This window comes from Osmia bicornis, chromosome 7 (genome assembly GCF_907164935.1).
Source record: "Osmia bicornis bicornis chromosome 7, iOsmBic2.1, whole genome shotgun sequence".
Taxonomy (NCBI): domain Eukaryota; kingdom Metazoa; phylum Arthropoda; class Insecta; order Hymenoptera; family Megachilidae; genus Osmia; species Osmia bicornis.
Window position 1 is genome coordinate 11,238,358 of NC_060222.1, and position 19,393 is coordinate 11,257,750.

Below are 19,393 nucleotides of genomic sequence, written 5' to 3' on the forward strand. Positions count from 1 at the left end.
GCAGTCTACACCTAACAAATAAAAAACGTCTCAAAGAAAACGCTACCTCCAGTGAATCAGAGTACATATTGTGATACTGATGAATTTCAGGACGAACAACATAGAAAAAGGAGAAGAGAAATATCAAGCTCTGTACACAAACAGTTTAAGAAGAGAAGACAAAATGGAGAAAAAATTACTGTAGAGATCCATCAACCACCCAGAAGACAACCAATTTCTGAACCCCCTAACCAGCTCAAAAGAAAACGAAAACAATAATAATTGGTAAAGAAATTGAAGATTTTGAAGAAGGAATAACTCTACCTAAACACATATATAGAGAACCACCCAAAATAGGCTCCTCTTCAGGAACAAAAAAGGCATTTTCAGGAGCTAGAAAAGGACATTCAGAGCTAAAAAAGGAAGAAAAAAATGATTCAGAAAACACATCAACAACACGAATAACTCCTATCACAATTATAAAAGAAGAGGATCAACTTACCACACATAAAGTAACACAACCAAGAGTAATCAGTAACTTACCAGTCACATCCAAGATAACAGAAACAGGTGACCACCTCTGGATGAAAAAAGGAATTGTAATTGTATTTAGCGCCTCTTCCTCTAGATCATAGTTGTAGTACCCCTCCCCTCGCCCAGTGTCGCCACAATTTTTCAAAGCTAGGATAAACAAAACTGCCTGCTACGACGAGGTGGCCATGCCCGTGCGTGCCCTCGCGACCATCTTCATTCTTTCGCTTTGTGCCAGTATCGTCACATGGTTAATTATCTTTAAGCGAATAAAAAAGCAATTATGGATGGGAGAAGAAAAGGAGATCGTCGTCGCAGGACGAAGACAAAGAGAATCGAAGGAGGAGACGAAAAATTCGACGTTTGGAGAGGAAATTGGAAAAAGAAAAAAGAAAACACCATAAGTAAAGGATAACCTCACTCGTCGGCGTCCAATGGACGAGGACGCTTGGCGTCAAAAATTTTTCTTTTTGAAAAATTCCCAGAGGAAAAAACCAATAGGTTTTGTGTGCATACAATTTTATTGTTTTGCACGGTGCGCCTGGCGCTTACCAGACGCACCCCTTCATTTTACGAAGGAATAGGAGATCAATGCGATTTACGATTATGCAGGTAAGCGTTCACCGTCTTGGTCATTGTCGGCGTCGCAGATCTCTTCGAGAAGGCCGTCGAGACACAGTTCGTCGAGACGCTCAAGACCTCATTGGTCGTCACGTTATTCATCGCCTGGCAGTTCATACGAACACTCGCAATCTTACTCTGCGTCGAGATCACGAAGCGCGTCAAAACGACCAGAATTATCAAGTCGTCCTCCGTCTTCGTCAGGCCACTCTTCGAGGAGAAGACAGACGCCTGAACGCGTAGACCGAGATCGTCCGAATCAAAATGAGGAGACTGAAAATCAGTCAGAATGTCAGACAGATAAGCCGACAGATAAACCGATCGAGGAGAATACTCCGGCGGGATCGTCGGAAGAGGTACCAAAACAAGTACCTGAACACGAAATCGAGCTTGAAGAAGAGATCATTAATGTGTTAGGCGCGCGGCTCGAGACAGACAAGAAACCCGCAGCAGCGGTTCACAAGGACGTAGCGTTACGCTGGTCAGAAATTTTGCGGAAAGGGTTACCGACAGAAGAAGTAAATAAATTAGTAGAAAAATATCCGGCGCCGGAGAACTGTTCATTCATTGTCGTTCCGAAGCTAAACGCGGAAGCCAAGGCTGCGATCCAGGAGAATGCAATAAAAAGGGATAAAAGGATTGTCGAAAAACAGGAGCGTATCGCGGCCTGTTTGGCAGCAGTCGGTAAAGCAATTGCGATAACCCTCAAAATTGACGATTCAAAAAAGGTGGAATTGTTTGAAAAGTTGAGCGATGGAGGAAGACTGCTAGCATCGATACACAGAGAGGAGTCTTTGGCGCGAAAAGGTCTTATTTTGGCTAATTTAAATTCTTCGTTCAAGGCAACCTTATCCAACACGTCGGTAGACGAGTGGCTTTTCGGCGTCGATCTCGACGAAAAATTGAAGACAGCCAAAAACTTAGAAAAGACGTCAAAGGAATTGAAGCCTCTGACAAAACCTTTACAACAAATTAATGCGCAGAGGAACCTAAAAAACACGAGGGGCCCGCCCCGACAGTCGACGTACGGGAATCGTATGCCGGTGTCGGGCGGGCGTCGACCGACATCATCGAACATCCCCGAGACGAAGAAGAAGCCGTACCGGGAGCTAGCTCACCGGTCGCGGGATCCACTTCGATATCAATACAGGAGGCGTCGATAAATACACCAGAAAACGTAGGTAAACCGGCGGGGCGCTTAAGATTTTTTGTAGAAGCGTGGTCGAAGGTAACGAATGACCCAATGATTAGACAGTGGGTGCAGGGTTATAAAATCCCCTTCGATTCATATCCGACCCAAGAACGCATCCCGGTCGAACCTACGTGGACGAGGGAAGAGGAGCTCTTAATCGATAATCAGATTAGGAAATTATTAGGGAAAGGCGCGATTGAAAAAGTTAAGTCTTCGAAAAAACAATTCGTGTCAAATATTTTTTTGACCCCAAAACCGGATGGGTCATATCGATTGATATTAAACTTAAAGAAACTCAACGAGTTTAGTACGGCAGCACATTTTAAGATCGAAGACTGGAAAGTTGCCAAAAAATTAATTAATTCGCATGATTTTATGGCCACTCTCGATTTAAAGGACGCATATTACCTGGTGCCTATTGATCAGAGCAGTAGAAAATTTTTGCGATTTCGTTTCCGAGACGAAACATTCGAGTTTACGTGCTTACCCTTCTGTAACGACCCAAGAGTTTAACACAATATCTTTTTAATTTCATTTTTCTTTATTATAACCAATTTTTTTTTATACAGAATATTTTATTTTATTCTATTGTTAATATTTAATGTATAAATTTCTGTAATAAACGTTTTCATTTTTTTTTCGTCGATAACCGAGTCTGTTAAATACATCGATAAAAGTTTAGTCGATAAGTCGGACGGTAAAACAGTTTACCGATAAATTATCGACGTCCGACCACGCACGCGCATGCGCAACCCCAGTAACCATACGGTGGGGTAGTATTCTAGAGTGGGGATGCTGGACCACCACGTGACGGGAAAAACCCAGCTACCCCAAGAACTCTATGCGGAAAAAAAGTGCCGACTCAGCAAAATCTGAGTATAAATAGAGGCGTTCCGCACAGTTTCATCGCAGATCTTCTCAGACCTCGGTCTGAAACAGACAACACTCTGATCAGTAGAGAAGAGCTTGCGCTGAACTGTCTAGGCAGCGATAGAGCGCGAGCTACAGCTAATTCCTACTATTCCACTGGTGGCGTGCAGGACTACGGATCAGTGGACCTCCTATTCGCGGTGCGCAACGTGTTACACAGGTGTTACGCTAAGCCAACACTCAAGTGTAAAGAGCTAGCGAGGAGCGGAGCTCCTTGAAAGGCCTGCGTCTAAAACACAGCTCTGGTATAACCAGAAACCGATTGCGACCTATAGGAAAGGTTAACTCGACTCCGATAGTTTCGTACAAACCTCTGGAAATTTAGTTTCCATAATCGTTGTTGAAAACAAGCAGAGTATTGACTGTACAGAAAGATCACGCCGCATTTGCGTTAGCGCTATCAATTTTTACAATTATTAATTTCTACTTACATATATTAATTACTAATTACATATTTCTAATTGCATTCCCAATCTAGGGCGAACTAATTATAATTTCTTACTGTATTCCTATTTCTAGCCGCACTTATTGTGATACTAGCGATTTTGTATTATATTTCAATATTCACTTACCTTTCTATTTTTGAATAAACATATTTTCATTCAGTTTCTAGCACATTAGTGTTTGGATTTCACTCCTTAACCGCACACCACACGAACCTATAATCCTTAACACATTGATTACGAGTCGCCTTCTAAGGGAACCGCTCTCCCTACAAGTCGGTGCAGTAACGTACTCACTCTGGGTCGTTACACTTCGGTTTAAACGTTGCGCCGCTCGTGTTTACAAAAATTTTAAAACCGGTAGCTGCTTATTTGAGAAAACGGGGTTTCGCGTCAGTTATTTATCTTGACGATATCCTTATCCTCGATAGATCAAGAGAGAGATGTATTGAAAACATCCAGGTAACGGCTACGCTCTTACAAGAGCTTGGGTTTTTAATTAACGCAGAGAAGAGTCTCACAATCCCCATGCAACGCTATAAATACCTAGGGTTGATTTTCGATTCGACGAGAATGACGATAGAATTACCAGAAGATAAAGTTCAAAAAACCATAGAACTGCTCGAAAGGTTTAGTAAAATCTGACGTTGTACGGTAAGGGAATTTGCGGCTCTTGTCGGCACTTTGGTTTCACGGTGTCCAGCGTTAAAGTACGGGTTGATTCATGTAAGAGCTTTCGAAAAGGAATTATCTCGCGCACTCGAGGACAGTGGAGATAATTTCGATGCAAACATGAGTATCTCAAAAAATTTGAGTCAGGAGATCGTGTGGTGGAAGGCGAACATTCGGTTAGCTAATGCACCCATAAACGAGCCAATATTCGAACTCGAAATTTATTCAGACGCGTCGCGCACAGGTTGGGGTTGTTACTGCAAGGGACGACGAAGTCATGGTCATTGGAATGCTATTGAATTAAAGTTACACATAAACGAGTTAGAATTACGAGCAGCGTTCTTCGGGTTGAAATGCTTTGCAAAAGATAAAAGACAGAGTAATATATTACTTCGCATCGATAATACGACGGCCATTGCATATATTAATCGAATGCGAGACAGCAAGTTTGAGGGCTTAAGTTGCTTAACCAAAGAAATCTGGGATTGGTGTGAACACAGAAACATCTGGATATCGGCTGCATATATACGTTCTAGCGAGAATACGGAAGCGGATCACGAATCACGCCGATTACAACCGGAAACGGAATTCGAGCTCTCCGATAGCGCTTTTCGGAAAATAGTAAAAAATTTCGGGCAGCCGCAAGTGGATCTATTCGCATTCCGAGCAAACGCAAAATGTAGACGCTACATTTCGTGGCAAAGAGATCCGGATTCGATTGCAATCGACGCGTTCACAGTGGAGTGGAACCGATGGTTCTTTTACGCTTTCCCCCCCTTTTCCGTTATTTTAAAAATGTTGAGAAAAATTGAGAACGAAGGTTCGAGCGGGATAGTCGTCGTTCCATATTGGGTGGCACAACCATGGTTTTCCTTGTTTTTATCGCTGCTCGACGGCGAACCGTTGATTTTTCGACCAAATATTAATCTAATTCATTCCTCCGACAGGGAAGCGCACCCTTTGTGGCGACGCCTTACTCTCATTGCCGGCAGGTTATGCGGGAAGCATTTATCCGAAGAGACGTCCCGTCGGAATCCGTAGATATTCTCATAGCCTCGTTATCAAAGTCATCAATCCGGCAATACGATTCGGGATTAAAAAAATGGTGGACATTCTGCGCGAACAAGGAGATTGATCCGTTTAGAGAATCCCCGAATAACGTGTTGGCTTTTCTCACGCAAGAGTTCAAAAAAGAAGCATCGTATGGAACGCTAAATTGCTATAGATCAGCGATTTCGCTGATTATGGGATCCGATCTGGGTCAGAACGAAAAAATACAGCGGTTCTTTAAAGGGGTAGCGAAGCTGAGACCGGCGACGCCCCGTTACGACTCAACTTGGGATCCTAAAGTCGTTCTCAATTTCTTATCTAAATGGTATCTGAATGAGGATATTAGTTTAGAAAAACTTTCGTTAAAACTAGTGACCATAATGGCACTAGTTACGGGACATAGGATGCAGGCGTTGGCGTTAATTGATTCGCGAAACATTTGTCGCGTTAACGACAACGCGCTGGAAATAAAAATTCCCGACATTATAAAGACATCTGGGATAATTAAGAAACAACCGGTGCTTCGATTACCGTTTTTTGAAAGCGACAAATCTATTTGCGCGGCTTCAGCGTTATTAGCGTACATTGAAAAAACAAAAGGATTTCGCGAATCGGAAGTAAAGTTATTTATTTCTTTCAAAAAACCGTATAAAGCGGTAACGATTCAAACTCTTAGCAGATGGATTAAGTCGACCTTAAAAGAAAGTGGCATTGACGTTAACGTATTCTCAGCATACAGCACCCGTCATGCAGCGACGTCGGCCGCTAAACGCAAGGGCGTTAATATTGATGTAATCAGAAAAACAGCGGGATGGTCGGAAAATTCTGAAACCTTTGCGCGTTTTTATGATAGAGAAATCCCTGCGGAGAACAGACAATTTGCAGAAGCGATATTACAGTAGATACTCTAACAACAGTCCCTGTAAGTGTTAGTATGTATGTTCAAAAAAAAAAAAAAAAAAAACAGCTCCTATTAAGGCTATATGAGTATTTTATTTGAGTTTAAAAAAAAAATGAAAATAAATAAATAAATAAATAAATAAAATACGGCTGTCGTAATTCTCACTTTAAACAGCTACAACTATGATCTAGAGGAAGAGGCGCTAAATACAATTAATGATTAAACGAACTTACCTGAGTGAAGAAGGAAAAGCAACAGACAGTCAATCAAGAGAATTTTTACAAAAGGAAAGAATAAAAGTACACTGTTACGTCGCGAGCGTGTTTTCGGCGCGCGACGTACAAAATATAAAAAGAAATTAAATTTGATGTTTATTTATATTATTATTTCTTTTTACTTTCTGGGTGATTAATACGCGGTTGGGAACGGTATTATCGCTGTCACCAGTCCCAATCGTATTCGACGATGTTAGGTCGGTAACGATTGGAACAATTTAAAAGAATCGAAAATTTAAAGTACAATCCTGGATTATTTATTGAGTCCGTCAATGCTCTGGTCCCATACGGGCCCCTCGTATGAATTCGTGCGAGAAGGTAGGCGTGTTAATAAAGGAAATGAAAAGGTGTTTGAACGCAAATTATTAGAAATTGAATATAGGTAAGATATGTATAATTCCGAGTAAAATAATTACAACAAAATGGTTTGATTAACAAAATGTGCGAGCTGTATGAAATATATGGATAAAGAAAAATAATAGTATGTTAGAACGGATATTAAATCAGAACGAAATATGTGTAATATAAATGTTATGAACTTCTGACAGAAACTGACAACAAAACGATATTATTATTAGAAATCGTGATTCGAACTTCGGTGTTTTATTTTATATTAACGATCGGAAAAGAAGACGGTCCCAGTGGGATACTTCCAAGACTAGCAGTCTCGTAGATCGCCGTTTTGTCCTCACTCGACACCAGATTCGTTGTGTTAACAAAGATATAGAATGTGTAACTCACCAATTCGATGTAATATATAATATATATGTAATATTGCAATGGGTTTCGTATACGAAAAGCTGTGGTGATGGTCTAGAAATCTGGAAAATCGAAGAGAGGATGAGAACTAATTGCACACGCACTACGCGTTCGCGTTTGAGCCTTCGTTACGGTGTTACGGATTACGAAATACGATTGACAATATACGAGAAACAACACGACGCGAAAAAGAATATTATTAATTAACGATCGATTTGTAACATCCCGCAAGAGGAGTAATAAATAAGAAGAATTTCACTATTAGTATTGTAACCGTACATTCGTACAGTTACATAGTATAGTACAAGTAGTATAGATTTTTCTTGGGAGATCGGAACTATAGCGATGGTATGTGCTATCCCTACTTATTTTTCACAGTGGAGCGCGTGCGCGGATCCCCTCCTTCGAACGCCGGATCGAAGGAGCTCAGTGTCGATCCATCGATCGACACTCTGGTCCCAAACGACAAGCAGAACGGATGCTTTCGCCTACGGCTCTCTTCCAAGAGATAACCGTCTAAAGATTGCGATCCAGCAAGTCGTGACTAGTGTTGGATCCGAGATCGATCAAAATGACCCGGGTAAAGGAAAATCGGGAAGAAACAAAAATACTTTTACTATACAATATAAAGCAAACTCTTTATTCGCCAACTTGTCTGGCTTGGTTCGTCTCGTTCTTCCAACTAACTCTGCACAGGCTAGAACGTTTACATTCCAATGAAAAACTCTCCCCCATACTTCGTCCCTTTTCCAGGCCATGCCATAAAACTCGTCACTCATCGACGTTCTCGACCAGACATCACCAAAACCTCTCGAGTATACATGCAATTCAACATCCTCCCACCATTGAGATTAAAATACAGTCCTATTTTCAATCTCAATCATTCATGTATACTCGAACTATTATAATAAGAAAACGTACATTGAAAACACAAAAAAAACATAATCTAAAATTTATCATACTTTAAACGCTCGGGAATTTTTACAGTTCTCCCGCTCCTCGTCGTTCGTTCCTCTCGTAACTTATCCACAGTATGTGTTTCGTTAGGTTCGTCTACAATATGATTATTACTACACTCTTCCGTTATATTCTCGTTGAATCACTCATTATTACCATACGTTAATTCTAACGGATAAACTCTTTGTATCGGTCTTGTCAATTCTCCTGTAGCAGTCATCAATCGAACCACGCGAACATTGTCGTCTATACCTTTAAAAATATCCTTAACTCGCGCTAATGGCCAGTCAATTCGCTTTAAATTGTCGCTACCGATTAAAACAATGTCTCCAATCCTAATATTACGATTATTTTTAATCTTACATTTTTGATAAGCTAGTGCTCCTAAATATTCAGAACGAAATCTTTGCCTCAAATCGTTTTTTATCCGCTGCCTATATGCATATCTTTTATTTAGTTGATAATTTTCAATTTTATCGAGGTCTATTACGCCAATTTCTTTAATTTCTTGCAAAAACATAGATGGTGAATGTGGTACAATATCATGATCATCTTCCGACATAAAAGTTATAGGCCTACAATTTATTATAGCCTCGCAATCCAAAAGTACTGTTAACATTTCTTCATAATCCAGACATGATTTATTTAGCGTTCGTCTTACAATTAGTAAGCGCTTAAGTATACCATTCAAACGCTCCCAGAATCCTCCCCACCAAGCGGCTGTGGGTGGATTAAAAATCCACTGTATTTTCTCTATTGCTACGGTTTTAGCTAACTTTTCAAAATCTACGCGTTTAAACATGTTATTTAAACCTACAAAATTCGTACCGTTATCACAATAAATGACCGCAGGACGTCCTCGCCGCGCGATATGACGTCTCAAAGCCGTCAAGAAGCCAGCTGTCGACAATGAGTTGACTAACTCAAAATGTACCGCTCTATAAACTGCACACGTAAATAGGCAGATCCAGGCCTTTTGACCCTTCTTTAGGTAGACGGGCCCAGCAAAATCAACCCTAATTACTTCAAAAACTGCTGCTTCTCGAATTCGATTGAGTGGCAAGGGAGGCGGCGCTAACTGTATCGACTGTGCGTTATACCTTTGACAGGTAATGCACTTCTTGATTACCGACCTCACTACCTTTCTTCCACCAATAATCCAAAAATTTTCCCTTAATACTCCTAAAGTTATTTCTACACCTGCATGATTTAACCTTTCGTGTTTCTCCTTAATAATCAAAAAGACTATATTATGTTTTCCCGGCAAAATGATAGGAAATCGAAAATTATACGCGTCTTCTCGTAAAATTACTTTTGAACTTATTCTAATTAAATCATGCTCATCTTTAAATGGTTTAAAATGTTTAATGTATTCATAATCTTTCTCACTGAAGCATTCTGACTAAACTAACCTAAGCATGTTTGTCTCTGCGAGTTTTAATTCCTCAGCAGTCAGTTTATTTAACTCCCGTGAATCATTTTCGCCTTTGCAATTCGAATAAAACCTTTTCACCCATGCGAGTATTCTAATCACTTTATTATATGACGAATATTTTTCGTACCACGGTCTCGTACCATTTATATCGCTATTAACTAGCGTAACTAATACAGAGCATGTTTTGATCGCGGTTTTACGTAATTCAAAATTAATTTCTTCATCATTGCACGTGATGTCTTCGCTGGGCCAGCCTTCCATAGGTAACCGCAGCCAATCGGTACCCTCCTACCATTTCGATGACAAAAGCTGGCTGACCGTACAACCCCTAGATGGTAAATCTGCAGGGTTAAACTGCCCGGGCACGTGTCTCCATTGATTCGGATTTGACAATTTCCTTATTTCTACAACCCGGTTCCAAACAAAAGTCGCCCAATTGCATTGTCTCTTAATCCAGGCTAATACAGATGACGAGTCGGTCCAGTAAAAAACATTAATATCTTTAAAATTGAACGCTTTTATAATCGTGTCTGTTAATCGGACACCTATCGTTGCTGCTAATAACTCTAGTCGCGGGATACTATGACGCGAATTACCGTCTTCCCCTTTTACCGGGGCTACCCGATTCTTCGCTTGAACAAAACTAACGGCAACACTTGAATCACGCTCAATACGAATAAATACTACCGTGGCATAGGCTACCTTACTAGCATCACAAAAGGTGTGCAACGTAACTCTATCTGCATCGTTAACCCTTCCCAGCAAACATCGTTGTACACGGACTTCATTTAAATTTTCCATTTCGCGACTCCATTTAATAAATTTACTTTTAATATCGCTGCTAACTTCCTCATCCCACGATAACTTTTTCGCCCATGTTTCTTGTAGCATCAGTCTCGACGCGAGCACCACCGGGCAAATAAATCCCAACGGGTCAAATAATTTATGTGATAAAGACAAAATACTTCGTTTCGTAACCTTTTCAAAATCAACGTCTACGACTCCGGATGCGTTAACAGAGAGAGTATCATTCCGTTTATCCCACACAATTCCTAATACAGCAACTTGACTTTTGGGAGTATCATCAACGTTGTACTCCCACCCACGGAGATCGAAATTAGCTAATTCCATTGCTTTTCTTGAATCCGCTATGAATTTATTCAAATGATCTATCGAATTTAGACTCGTTACACAATTATCGACATAATAACTTTTAGAAAGTTTCACAATATTTTCGCGATCAAGTAAAACATCTGAACCATTTTCAATCGATTTTATGATTTTCTACAAATACATATTGATAACCGCTCCGAGAATAAACGGACTGCAGGAGACACCAAAAACCACTCTACAATGCCTTAATATTACCGTTTTTCCTTCCTTGTCTACCCATAGAAAACGCAAAAAATCTCTATCCTTAGGCCATAAACTTATTTGTAAGAACGCTTTCTTTATGTCTGAAACTACCCCAATGCTACCTTGTCTGAAGCGCAGTAAAATGGACGTTACCAGCTCGATGAGATTGGAACCCTTTTGTAGACATGCATTTAATGAGGGGAACTGCCCTTCCCTGGCTGAGGCGTCGAAAACGGGCCTCACCTCTGTTGTACTTCCCTCCTTGATGACGGCTCGGTGCGGCAAATAATGCCCCCATTGATCCTCTTCTACCTTGGACACGTATTCGACGATTCCTTCTTCTACCCACTGCTCCAAAACACCGTCATATGCTTCAAATTTTCCGTCCAACTGTAGCTTCTTTATTGTAGACTGAAGGCGACGCACGGCGACAGTTTTATTGTCACTCAACGCTGGATGGTTTTCTACCCACGGCAACTCCACTTCGTATCGGCCGTCCGGGTTTATGGTTACCGTTTTCAAAAACACTTGCTTCATGCTTTCCTCTTGTTCCTTCTGAGTTTTAACGTGAATGGGATCCTTAATCCCCAAGATTTCAAGCGACCATAAATCAGCAACATTTTCTTCTTTCACGAACATCGATATAGCTGTGATGACAGGGTCCCGGCGATTTTCAGTTCCGGGTACTTTCCCCATAATAGACCATCCGAGCCGAGTTTCGACAGCTACCAACCCACAGCTCAAATCTTGGGACTCAGCACCCTTGAAAGATCGCTCTACACAGGCATATCCGAGACGACGTTGATTCCTAGGGAAACCTAGTCGAGTCATCCTCGTTTTGCTTGTGCTCTGGCAATTTTACATTGCAATTTGGAGGGCCGTGATCTCGCTCTTGGCAGTCTTAATTTCTTCCTTGAGTACGCTTCGTACAACAGGAAGAACGTTGACGGATTCCGGCAAATCCACGGTTATCGGATACTCTTAAATTCACGTAATTCAATCTGCAAAGGAGTCGAGGGTCGGGACTTAGTGCGCGACTTTCTCATCCTTTGATTGTGAGTGAAATCGTGAAGTCAGTGCCCCTGTCGATCTGAGGTTCGCAGGTGAAAACCTCGCAGGACAGGAAGCATCCTCGGAATCCACTGGCTCGCCATTCTGCGATTTAAGAGGCGCGTAAAAGCTAATATTTCGCTGCACGGTTAATTTTAAACGTTCCTTTTTGGCCTACGCGCTCCACGATCACGCGACCTTCATGCGTCGTGATTTCGGTGTATGTTTCCGAAACAAATCGAGCGATAATAACTCGTCCTTGGCGAAAGACGTTTGAATCGTAGACGACCAACGAAATTTTGTAACCGTCGTGTATATATTACTTTTCGCATTCCGAGCAGAGTCACGATTTTGCGTTCTGAGACTTTGCATTATTCTTTTCATATATATTTTCTTATATTTCTTAAAATGCGTTATTCAACCAGTCATTTTTCCGTATAAATGAAGACTGAGTTTTTTGAGTCGCGTTAAAGTCGCTCGACTGGTTGAGATTTTTCTTTACGTTATATTTTCTTATATTATTTTATATTCTATTATAATTATTCCGCGAGATTTAAGTGCGTTATTCAACCAGTCATTTTTCCGTATTAAAAGAAGACTGAGTCTTTGGGTCGCGTTAAAGTCGCTCGACTGGTTGAAATATTTTCTTTTGCGTTACCATTTTGTATTCCTCTTCCGATTTGTGTATCTCCGATCTGCGTGCTTGGTACGAATCATTGACGATCAATCTAGTCAAGTTAGTTATATATTATATTTTTATAATTAGCGCGTCTATTGAACATCTAGTAGATGAGAATTGCGTTCCGTTGACTGTTAACGCGTAAACTGCCACAATATTTGCGGTGCTTCTACCATTCTGTGATAGGCTCTTTTGCCATACTCCAGTCACTATTTTTATTGAATAAATCAATATTTTGTTACACCGCAAACTTACGTCTCGTTACCGACTTCACCGTTCCTTCTGCCTTCGCGAACGCGCAGCGAACGCGAACCACTCCTTGAGACGCGTAAGGGGAAATCGTACGCTCGTACTACTCGCGTTATCTTCTCCTTCGCATAAGTAGCAAAAGATCTAAACGTTACAGTATATATTAAAACATTCATTTATTTTTTCGTTTTTATACAATTAAAATCTGTAACAGTTCGTTTTTTTAATTTATTATTGTACTACTCTGATTTAAACTGATAATTATATTCATATTTAATAACTAAAAAGAATCTTATATTTATTAATATTTATATTTAACAAAAAAAAATTTTATACTCCCAAAATATACGTCGATAATTGTCGCGTCAATAAAACTACCGCGTCGATGAAAGATCGACACAGCGTGCGGAATAAATAGTTAGAGATAGCAACAACGCGTAGAAAGAGATAGAAACAGAGCGCAGAATAGAAAGAGATAGCAACAGTGCGTAGACAGAGATAGCGATACGCGCTGAGTCACGTACGCGCAGGTCAAAGTCCGAACACTTCCGGTATCAAAAGTACATATAGAAAAAGCTGCTACATCAGCATATCTCTGGTATAAATACGAGCGTGCCGCGCAGAGCTATTTCACTTCGATTCTGATCGTAGTCCGACACGGGTCTTTGGTACGATTTTTTATTCAGTAACATTAGATCAGGAGACTCGGTAGAGCAGGCATGGGCAGCAAGTAGTAAAACGAGCACGAGCGCTCGTCGGCGCTCACGAGCGTCTCGCGAGCCGCAGGAGAGGAAGGCTACGCGAAATGAAACAGGCAAGGCTTATGCCCCACTCCTCAAATCTCTCGACGTTGCGTTCTTTTGTTTAATTACGATGAGATGCACATGTACCCCACCTCTTCCAAGCGCTATGCCCACTACATGGAATAGCGAACGACTAAGTAGAACAAACGCCTTCTCCTCGATCGACGATGCAACGGCAGCTCGCGGCCGTTCGCGAGGAATCGGGAGCGCGCTCGAATGAGCAAAATCTGCCCATGCCTGCGGTAGAGTCTCCACGCCAAGTAGTTTAGTATACTCTACCGAGTATATACTCTGCCAAGTATACTCTACCGAGTATATTATCCCGAAGCAGAGCGTTTTGAGCGTTATGCAAAAAATAATTTGGTGTTACAGAAAAAGTACGCAATTGCACTTCATTCTAATAACACAATCTGCTTCGGCTTGTCTTTCTCTTTCTTTTGAGCCTAATAACACCTCAATCGGTGCATTTATTTATGAGATATTCATTATTTTTTTATCGATAAATTTCGATCAGTTTCATTAGCACCTACGTCATGCCTACGTCAGCGTGGATTACACATTTTTGCTGCTAGAGGCGCTGTTAGCGCTGTGGGTTACGTTACGCACATGCGCCGTTACTGATATTCGCGTTTGTTTAACATTATGGCGTGCGATACTCTAACACATTAAGATCGTATTGCGACGGCGCGCGGCATCAGCCTCGTCAAGGCGGCGCGTACAAAATTCAAAACGGTAGTACATCGGTCGCTTATGCATCTACATATGTGTTTAACGATGCTGGGTAATCATCACAACTGCGACAGAAATGACAACACTTTTTCAAATTATTTTGAATAAAATATTTTCTTCACTTACTTAGAAATTATAATCTTTATAAGTAATCTTCTTTATTTCATGGGAACAGAAGAGCAGTAACAATTGATTTTACTTTAAATAATGTAAATGTTAATTTACACCACAAATTATCACAAGATTATTTCAAACAGTATCCAACTCTGATCATACCTTATGAAAATAATGAACAGTCACTCTATTTACTTTACACGTATATCATGACGCAAGATCATCTTACTATTACACATGTAAAATACTTTTTGTAACCACGATCTCTTTTCGTTGCTTGCCATAACTTTAGGAGTATTGCTGAGAAATTACATATACAGTGAAAACTCGATAAATGCTCACTTGAGTCTATTCGATAAATGATACATTTTTATCCCCACCACTAGGGGGATCCCCCTTCGACCAGCGAGTCGAAGTGTAATCGGAGACGTAGCGGCTTCCTTTAGAGATCTGTGTTGCCTTCGTCGCGTTCGTTTAAATGTCCCGTGTCAGTGTGACCACACTAATGCATATAAAAAAGTTTTTTATTTTATACTTTTTGTTAATAAAAATTTTACTATCATGTGGGGGAGATTTTGCTGATTAAAATGAAGCTAAACACGATATAAATCGGTTTATATTTAGGTTGTAAGATTGAGTGAAAATTAAGAAATAAGAAACATTGCAATTTCACCCTTACCTTAATATGTATGTTTTCCTATGAAGAAGTAAGATCTTGTAATTCTGTTGTTAAACAGCTTGCTCGCATGATGTGGTATTTTAAACACTCTAACTTATATTTTATTTGTTCTTGTGGTGATTGTATGTTGTGTTCGTCTTCATTATCACTGTCCTGTTCACTTTCATTGTTACTGTCTTGATTATCTGCGTCACTTTGTGGAACTTCCTCTTCCTCTATACGGCATGTATTTGAAAAGATAGCCGCTTGTTGTTGCGAAATTTGTCCATCACTAATCACCGATATTGCATCTTCCAAACCATCGTCCTCACTCTCATTTCTAAAATAACTTTGAATGTGCACAGGAGCTGGAATTATTTTATGCCAACTGTGCGGTATATTTTTAGGCGTAACTTCTCCCCATGCCTGTATCAAAATATCAATGCAATCTTTTACATTGTAATTGGCATAAAATTCATTAACCCCTCCTTCATACGTTAAAATGGAGCGGCACATTTCTTTTTGGAAGATTCTTTTAGTTTTAAGGATCACTCCTTGATCCATTGGTTGTAGGAGGGCTGTGGTGTTTGGTGGAAGATATTGAATTGAAAATGTATCATCGTCCTCAGATAATGGAACTTGATGACTTGCGCAATTATCAAGTAATAATATTACCTTCCCGGTGATGCCTTTCCTTAATTGATATTCACGGACGCTAGGCTTGAAGTGCTGTTCATACCAATCCTGAAATATTTCACGGTCTACCCAAGCATTTTTTTGCGATTTATAGCAGACTGGAAGTCTGTGCAACGGGTGCTTCAACGCTCTTGGTTTTTTATATTTGTGCACTACTAAAGGTTTTATTTTATTGGTCCCGGTAACATTGGCACATAACCCGAAGGTAATTCTGTCCTTCTTCATTTTGAATCCAGCTACATTTTTTCCGTCGACAATGTTTTTATTGGAAGCGCCTTCCAAAATAATCCACTTTCGTCCATATTATACACATTCTTTATATCAATACCATCCTGTTCTATATGTCGTTGAAAATATTGAATAAATGATTCTGCTGCATTTGTATCAGCACTTGCTTTTTCACCACACACACTCACCAGACGTATGTTATGGCGCCGTTTAAAATTTGACACCCACGACATGCTCACTTTGCACCTCGAAAACGTTGCACTACTTTGCTGTAATTCTACAGCTTTCTCCTGTAACAGCAAATCGCTTATGCGGTCGCCAAGAGCTGTTCTTTCACAGAACCACGTGTACAATTGTTCTTCTAATTCAGGGTACACTGGTTTCTTCATTCGTTGCTGCTTTTGCCCCGTTTTGCCCTTCGCAGCAAATTCGCGAATATAAATTTCTTTTTTGTGAATTCTGCGAACTGTTTGCGGATGTATACGATATTTGGCAGCAACGATCCGCACAGGTAAAGTTTTTAAATCCTCCAGCACTTGGATGCGTTGTTGCATATTCAACGTCACTTTCTTACTCGACATTGTAACTTATACTAACTCCACAATTCTTTGTACGTCACAGGTAGATTTCAATACTTCGGCGGTCAAGAACTTTCTGCCCTCTTGTACATGTAACTTATTCCACGAGCCCTTTCTACAGACGACAAATTTTCCTACCCTAGGTCGGAACGCTGGTCTTCGCCAATCCGATGGCTTGTTACATTTTTATTACCAGCTGTTCCTTACGCCCTTGGCTTTTTCGGAATGGTAATACGCTTCGGTGGGGGTGTACTTGTTGATCGACGTTTTGGCAATGCTACGGGTTTCCCACCGGGCCCAAGGCTCGCGTCGTCCCTCGACCCTCTGTGGGTCGCCTGACCCGGCCTTGCAAGGCTGAGGAAATCCCTGGTTTATGGCGTGTACTATTTACCCTGCTATGGTCATACATAAAACTCTACGGGAAAAAAACGTGCTGCAGAAATGTAACGGAATACAGCTGTCGAAAATAACTTTGCTGACCTGCGTATCATAAACCCTACTAACCGTTTCCACACCAAAACTTTCTTTTGCACGTGCGAGGTAGGCACTACACTTCAAATTTTGAAAAATATTTAAAGGGTATAGCCGGATTGGGGTACCGTTACGATTGTCGATCGTCCAAATACATGTCGATTGTCGACTTACAAATAGCTTTTCCAGTGAAATGTCTCAGTGGAGTAAGGGAATCGAAATAGGTATTAATGGCAGCTCCAAAAAGTTCGCTCGTATCCTGGCAAGGTCAGCGGCGGTACATTTATCGGATAGAGGTAGCTAACGAAACCTCCTATCTTATAAGTGTTGCCGTTTGTGATCATTTATGGAACAGTGGAAGCGTCCCGTTTGAGAATTAGCTACCTCCTATTCGATAAATGTACCAGTAACTCGAATCCGTCGTTCTTTGATGTTTCCGAACATAGAAAAGGATAGCGCAAGAAGGATAAAGAAAGAGAGAAAGACTCGCAAGTACAACATTTAACTCAATATTATACCACTAAATGTTGACCGATTTATATCGTGTTTAGCTTCATTTTAATCAGGAAAATCTCTCCCACATGATAGTGAAATTTTTATTAACAAAAAATATAAAATAAACAATTTTATTCTGTGCATTAGTATGGTCACACTGACACGGGACGTTTAAACGAAGGCAATAAATTCCGGTCTCAGTCCCTCTTTCGTTTTTAGCTACTGACTCTTTCTACGTTCGACGGTGTCGGCAAACTATAATCAAATTCGCGAAACGATTCTCCTATCCCATAAGAGTTGCGGAGCGGACCCGTAATAGTTACACTTATCGAGTTTTTACTGTACAGTGTAAAAATATTTTTTAACATAAATCGGTTTAATGTTACTTTAATTGTCTAGTAATGATTGATTTCATCAATAAATTGATTAATAACAAAAGTAGTCCGATTTACTTCCTGTTTGGTCTTATTTTCATCAGAAAAATATCACAAATCTATTGATACAAGTTTTAAAGCAATAAAATTATAAATAAAAAAGTTTCATCGTTGCATTAGTATTGTTTTACAGACATATAGTCGATTGTTTTCGCTCCGTCTTCTTTTTCACTCTCTGTCCTTTTTTACGTTCGAAGCAGTCGGGAAACTTCAAATAATGTCGGAATTAGACGATATTCGTGCATCTGTACGACGCAACGGCGAAAATTGTTTCTGTGTGCGATCATAGACTGTGCCCCACCAACTCTCTTCGTTTAGAAGACACAGATTTTGTTCATTTTCAATCCGAACGAGCTACTGTTCAGACGTAAGTACCAAACAAGCAATATTTCATTTTATAATATACATTAATTTCATTTTTAATGGTTGGTGGTTTGGTTGGGTGTAGTTCTGAAAACCAATCACTCCACATTTTTTTTATTTTTTAAAACACAGTATTCTTACGTTTCTGGATACACTGATTACGAATATCATAGCAAAAAATGTGCGACTATTGGGCCATCGTAAGGCGGCCGGAACTGCTTACGCGAAAATATAACAAATTCTTTCAACAACATTATTATTTCCAAATTCTTGTGGCGGCGACGCGACAAGATAAACGTAGATAGATCCGTTTATTCAATTACTTCAGGATATTAGGATTTGCTATTTTCCGGTAGTACTGCTTACGTTTATGAGAAGCAGTTGTATTCACTGAGAAAAACGTAACAAAATTTAATTTCGGTATTTACCATGAAAATGAAGTAGTCGCCAAATTTCACTACCATATTTATTCAATATCATATATTCAAAGCTTCGATGTAACCGTTCACAGCTCGTAAACACAGTTCGATAGCATTGTCTACGATATTCGTAATCAGCGTATAAAAGACGTAACTAGACTGCATTTTAAAGAAATAGGGGGTGATTACTTTTCGGAACTTCATCCAGAAATGCGAACGGATTATTTTCTTTTCATTCATGAAACTTCTTTTTTTTCACAGAAATATGAAAGACATTACGGAAGAAACAAATGATCGTAAGTATAATTGCAACTCCTGTGAAAAAT

General features: G+C 40.1%; 2 protein-coding genes across 2 annotated transcripts; both read right to left on the reverse strand.

Annotated features, from left to right (window-relative positions):
• Positions 1 to 15,422: 15,422 nt before the first annotated feature.
• Positions 15,423 to 16,304, reverse strand: LOC114881741 (jerky protein homolog-like). Its single transcript, XM_029198594.2, has one exon. It carries the CDS (start codon positions 16,302 to 16,304, stop codon positions 15,423 to 15,425), a length of 882 nt encoding a protein of 293 aa, XP_029054427.2.
• Positions 16,305 to 16,315: 11 nt separating this feature from the next.
• On the reverse strand, positions 16,316 to 16,888 carry LOC123987961 (jerky protein homolog-like). The gene has a single exon (XM_046286387.1). It carries the CDS (start codon positions 16,886 to 16,888, stop codon positions 16,316 to 16,318), a length of 573 nt encoding a protein of 190 aa, XP_046142343.1.
• Between the last annotated feature and the right edge of the window lie 2,505 nt (positions 16,889 to 19,393).

Excerpts from the sequence above, each read along its gene's own strand:
- LOC114881741 (XM_029198594.2), bottom strand. The coding sequence starts at position 16,304 with ATGAAGAAGGACAGAATTACCTTCGGGTTATGTGCCAATGTTACCGGG.
- LOC123987961 (XM_046286387.1), bottom strand. The coding sequence starts at position 16,888 with ATGTCGAGTAAGAAAGTGACGTTGAATATGCAACAACGCATCCAAGTG.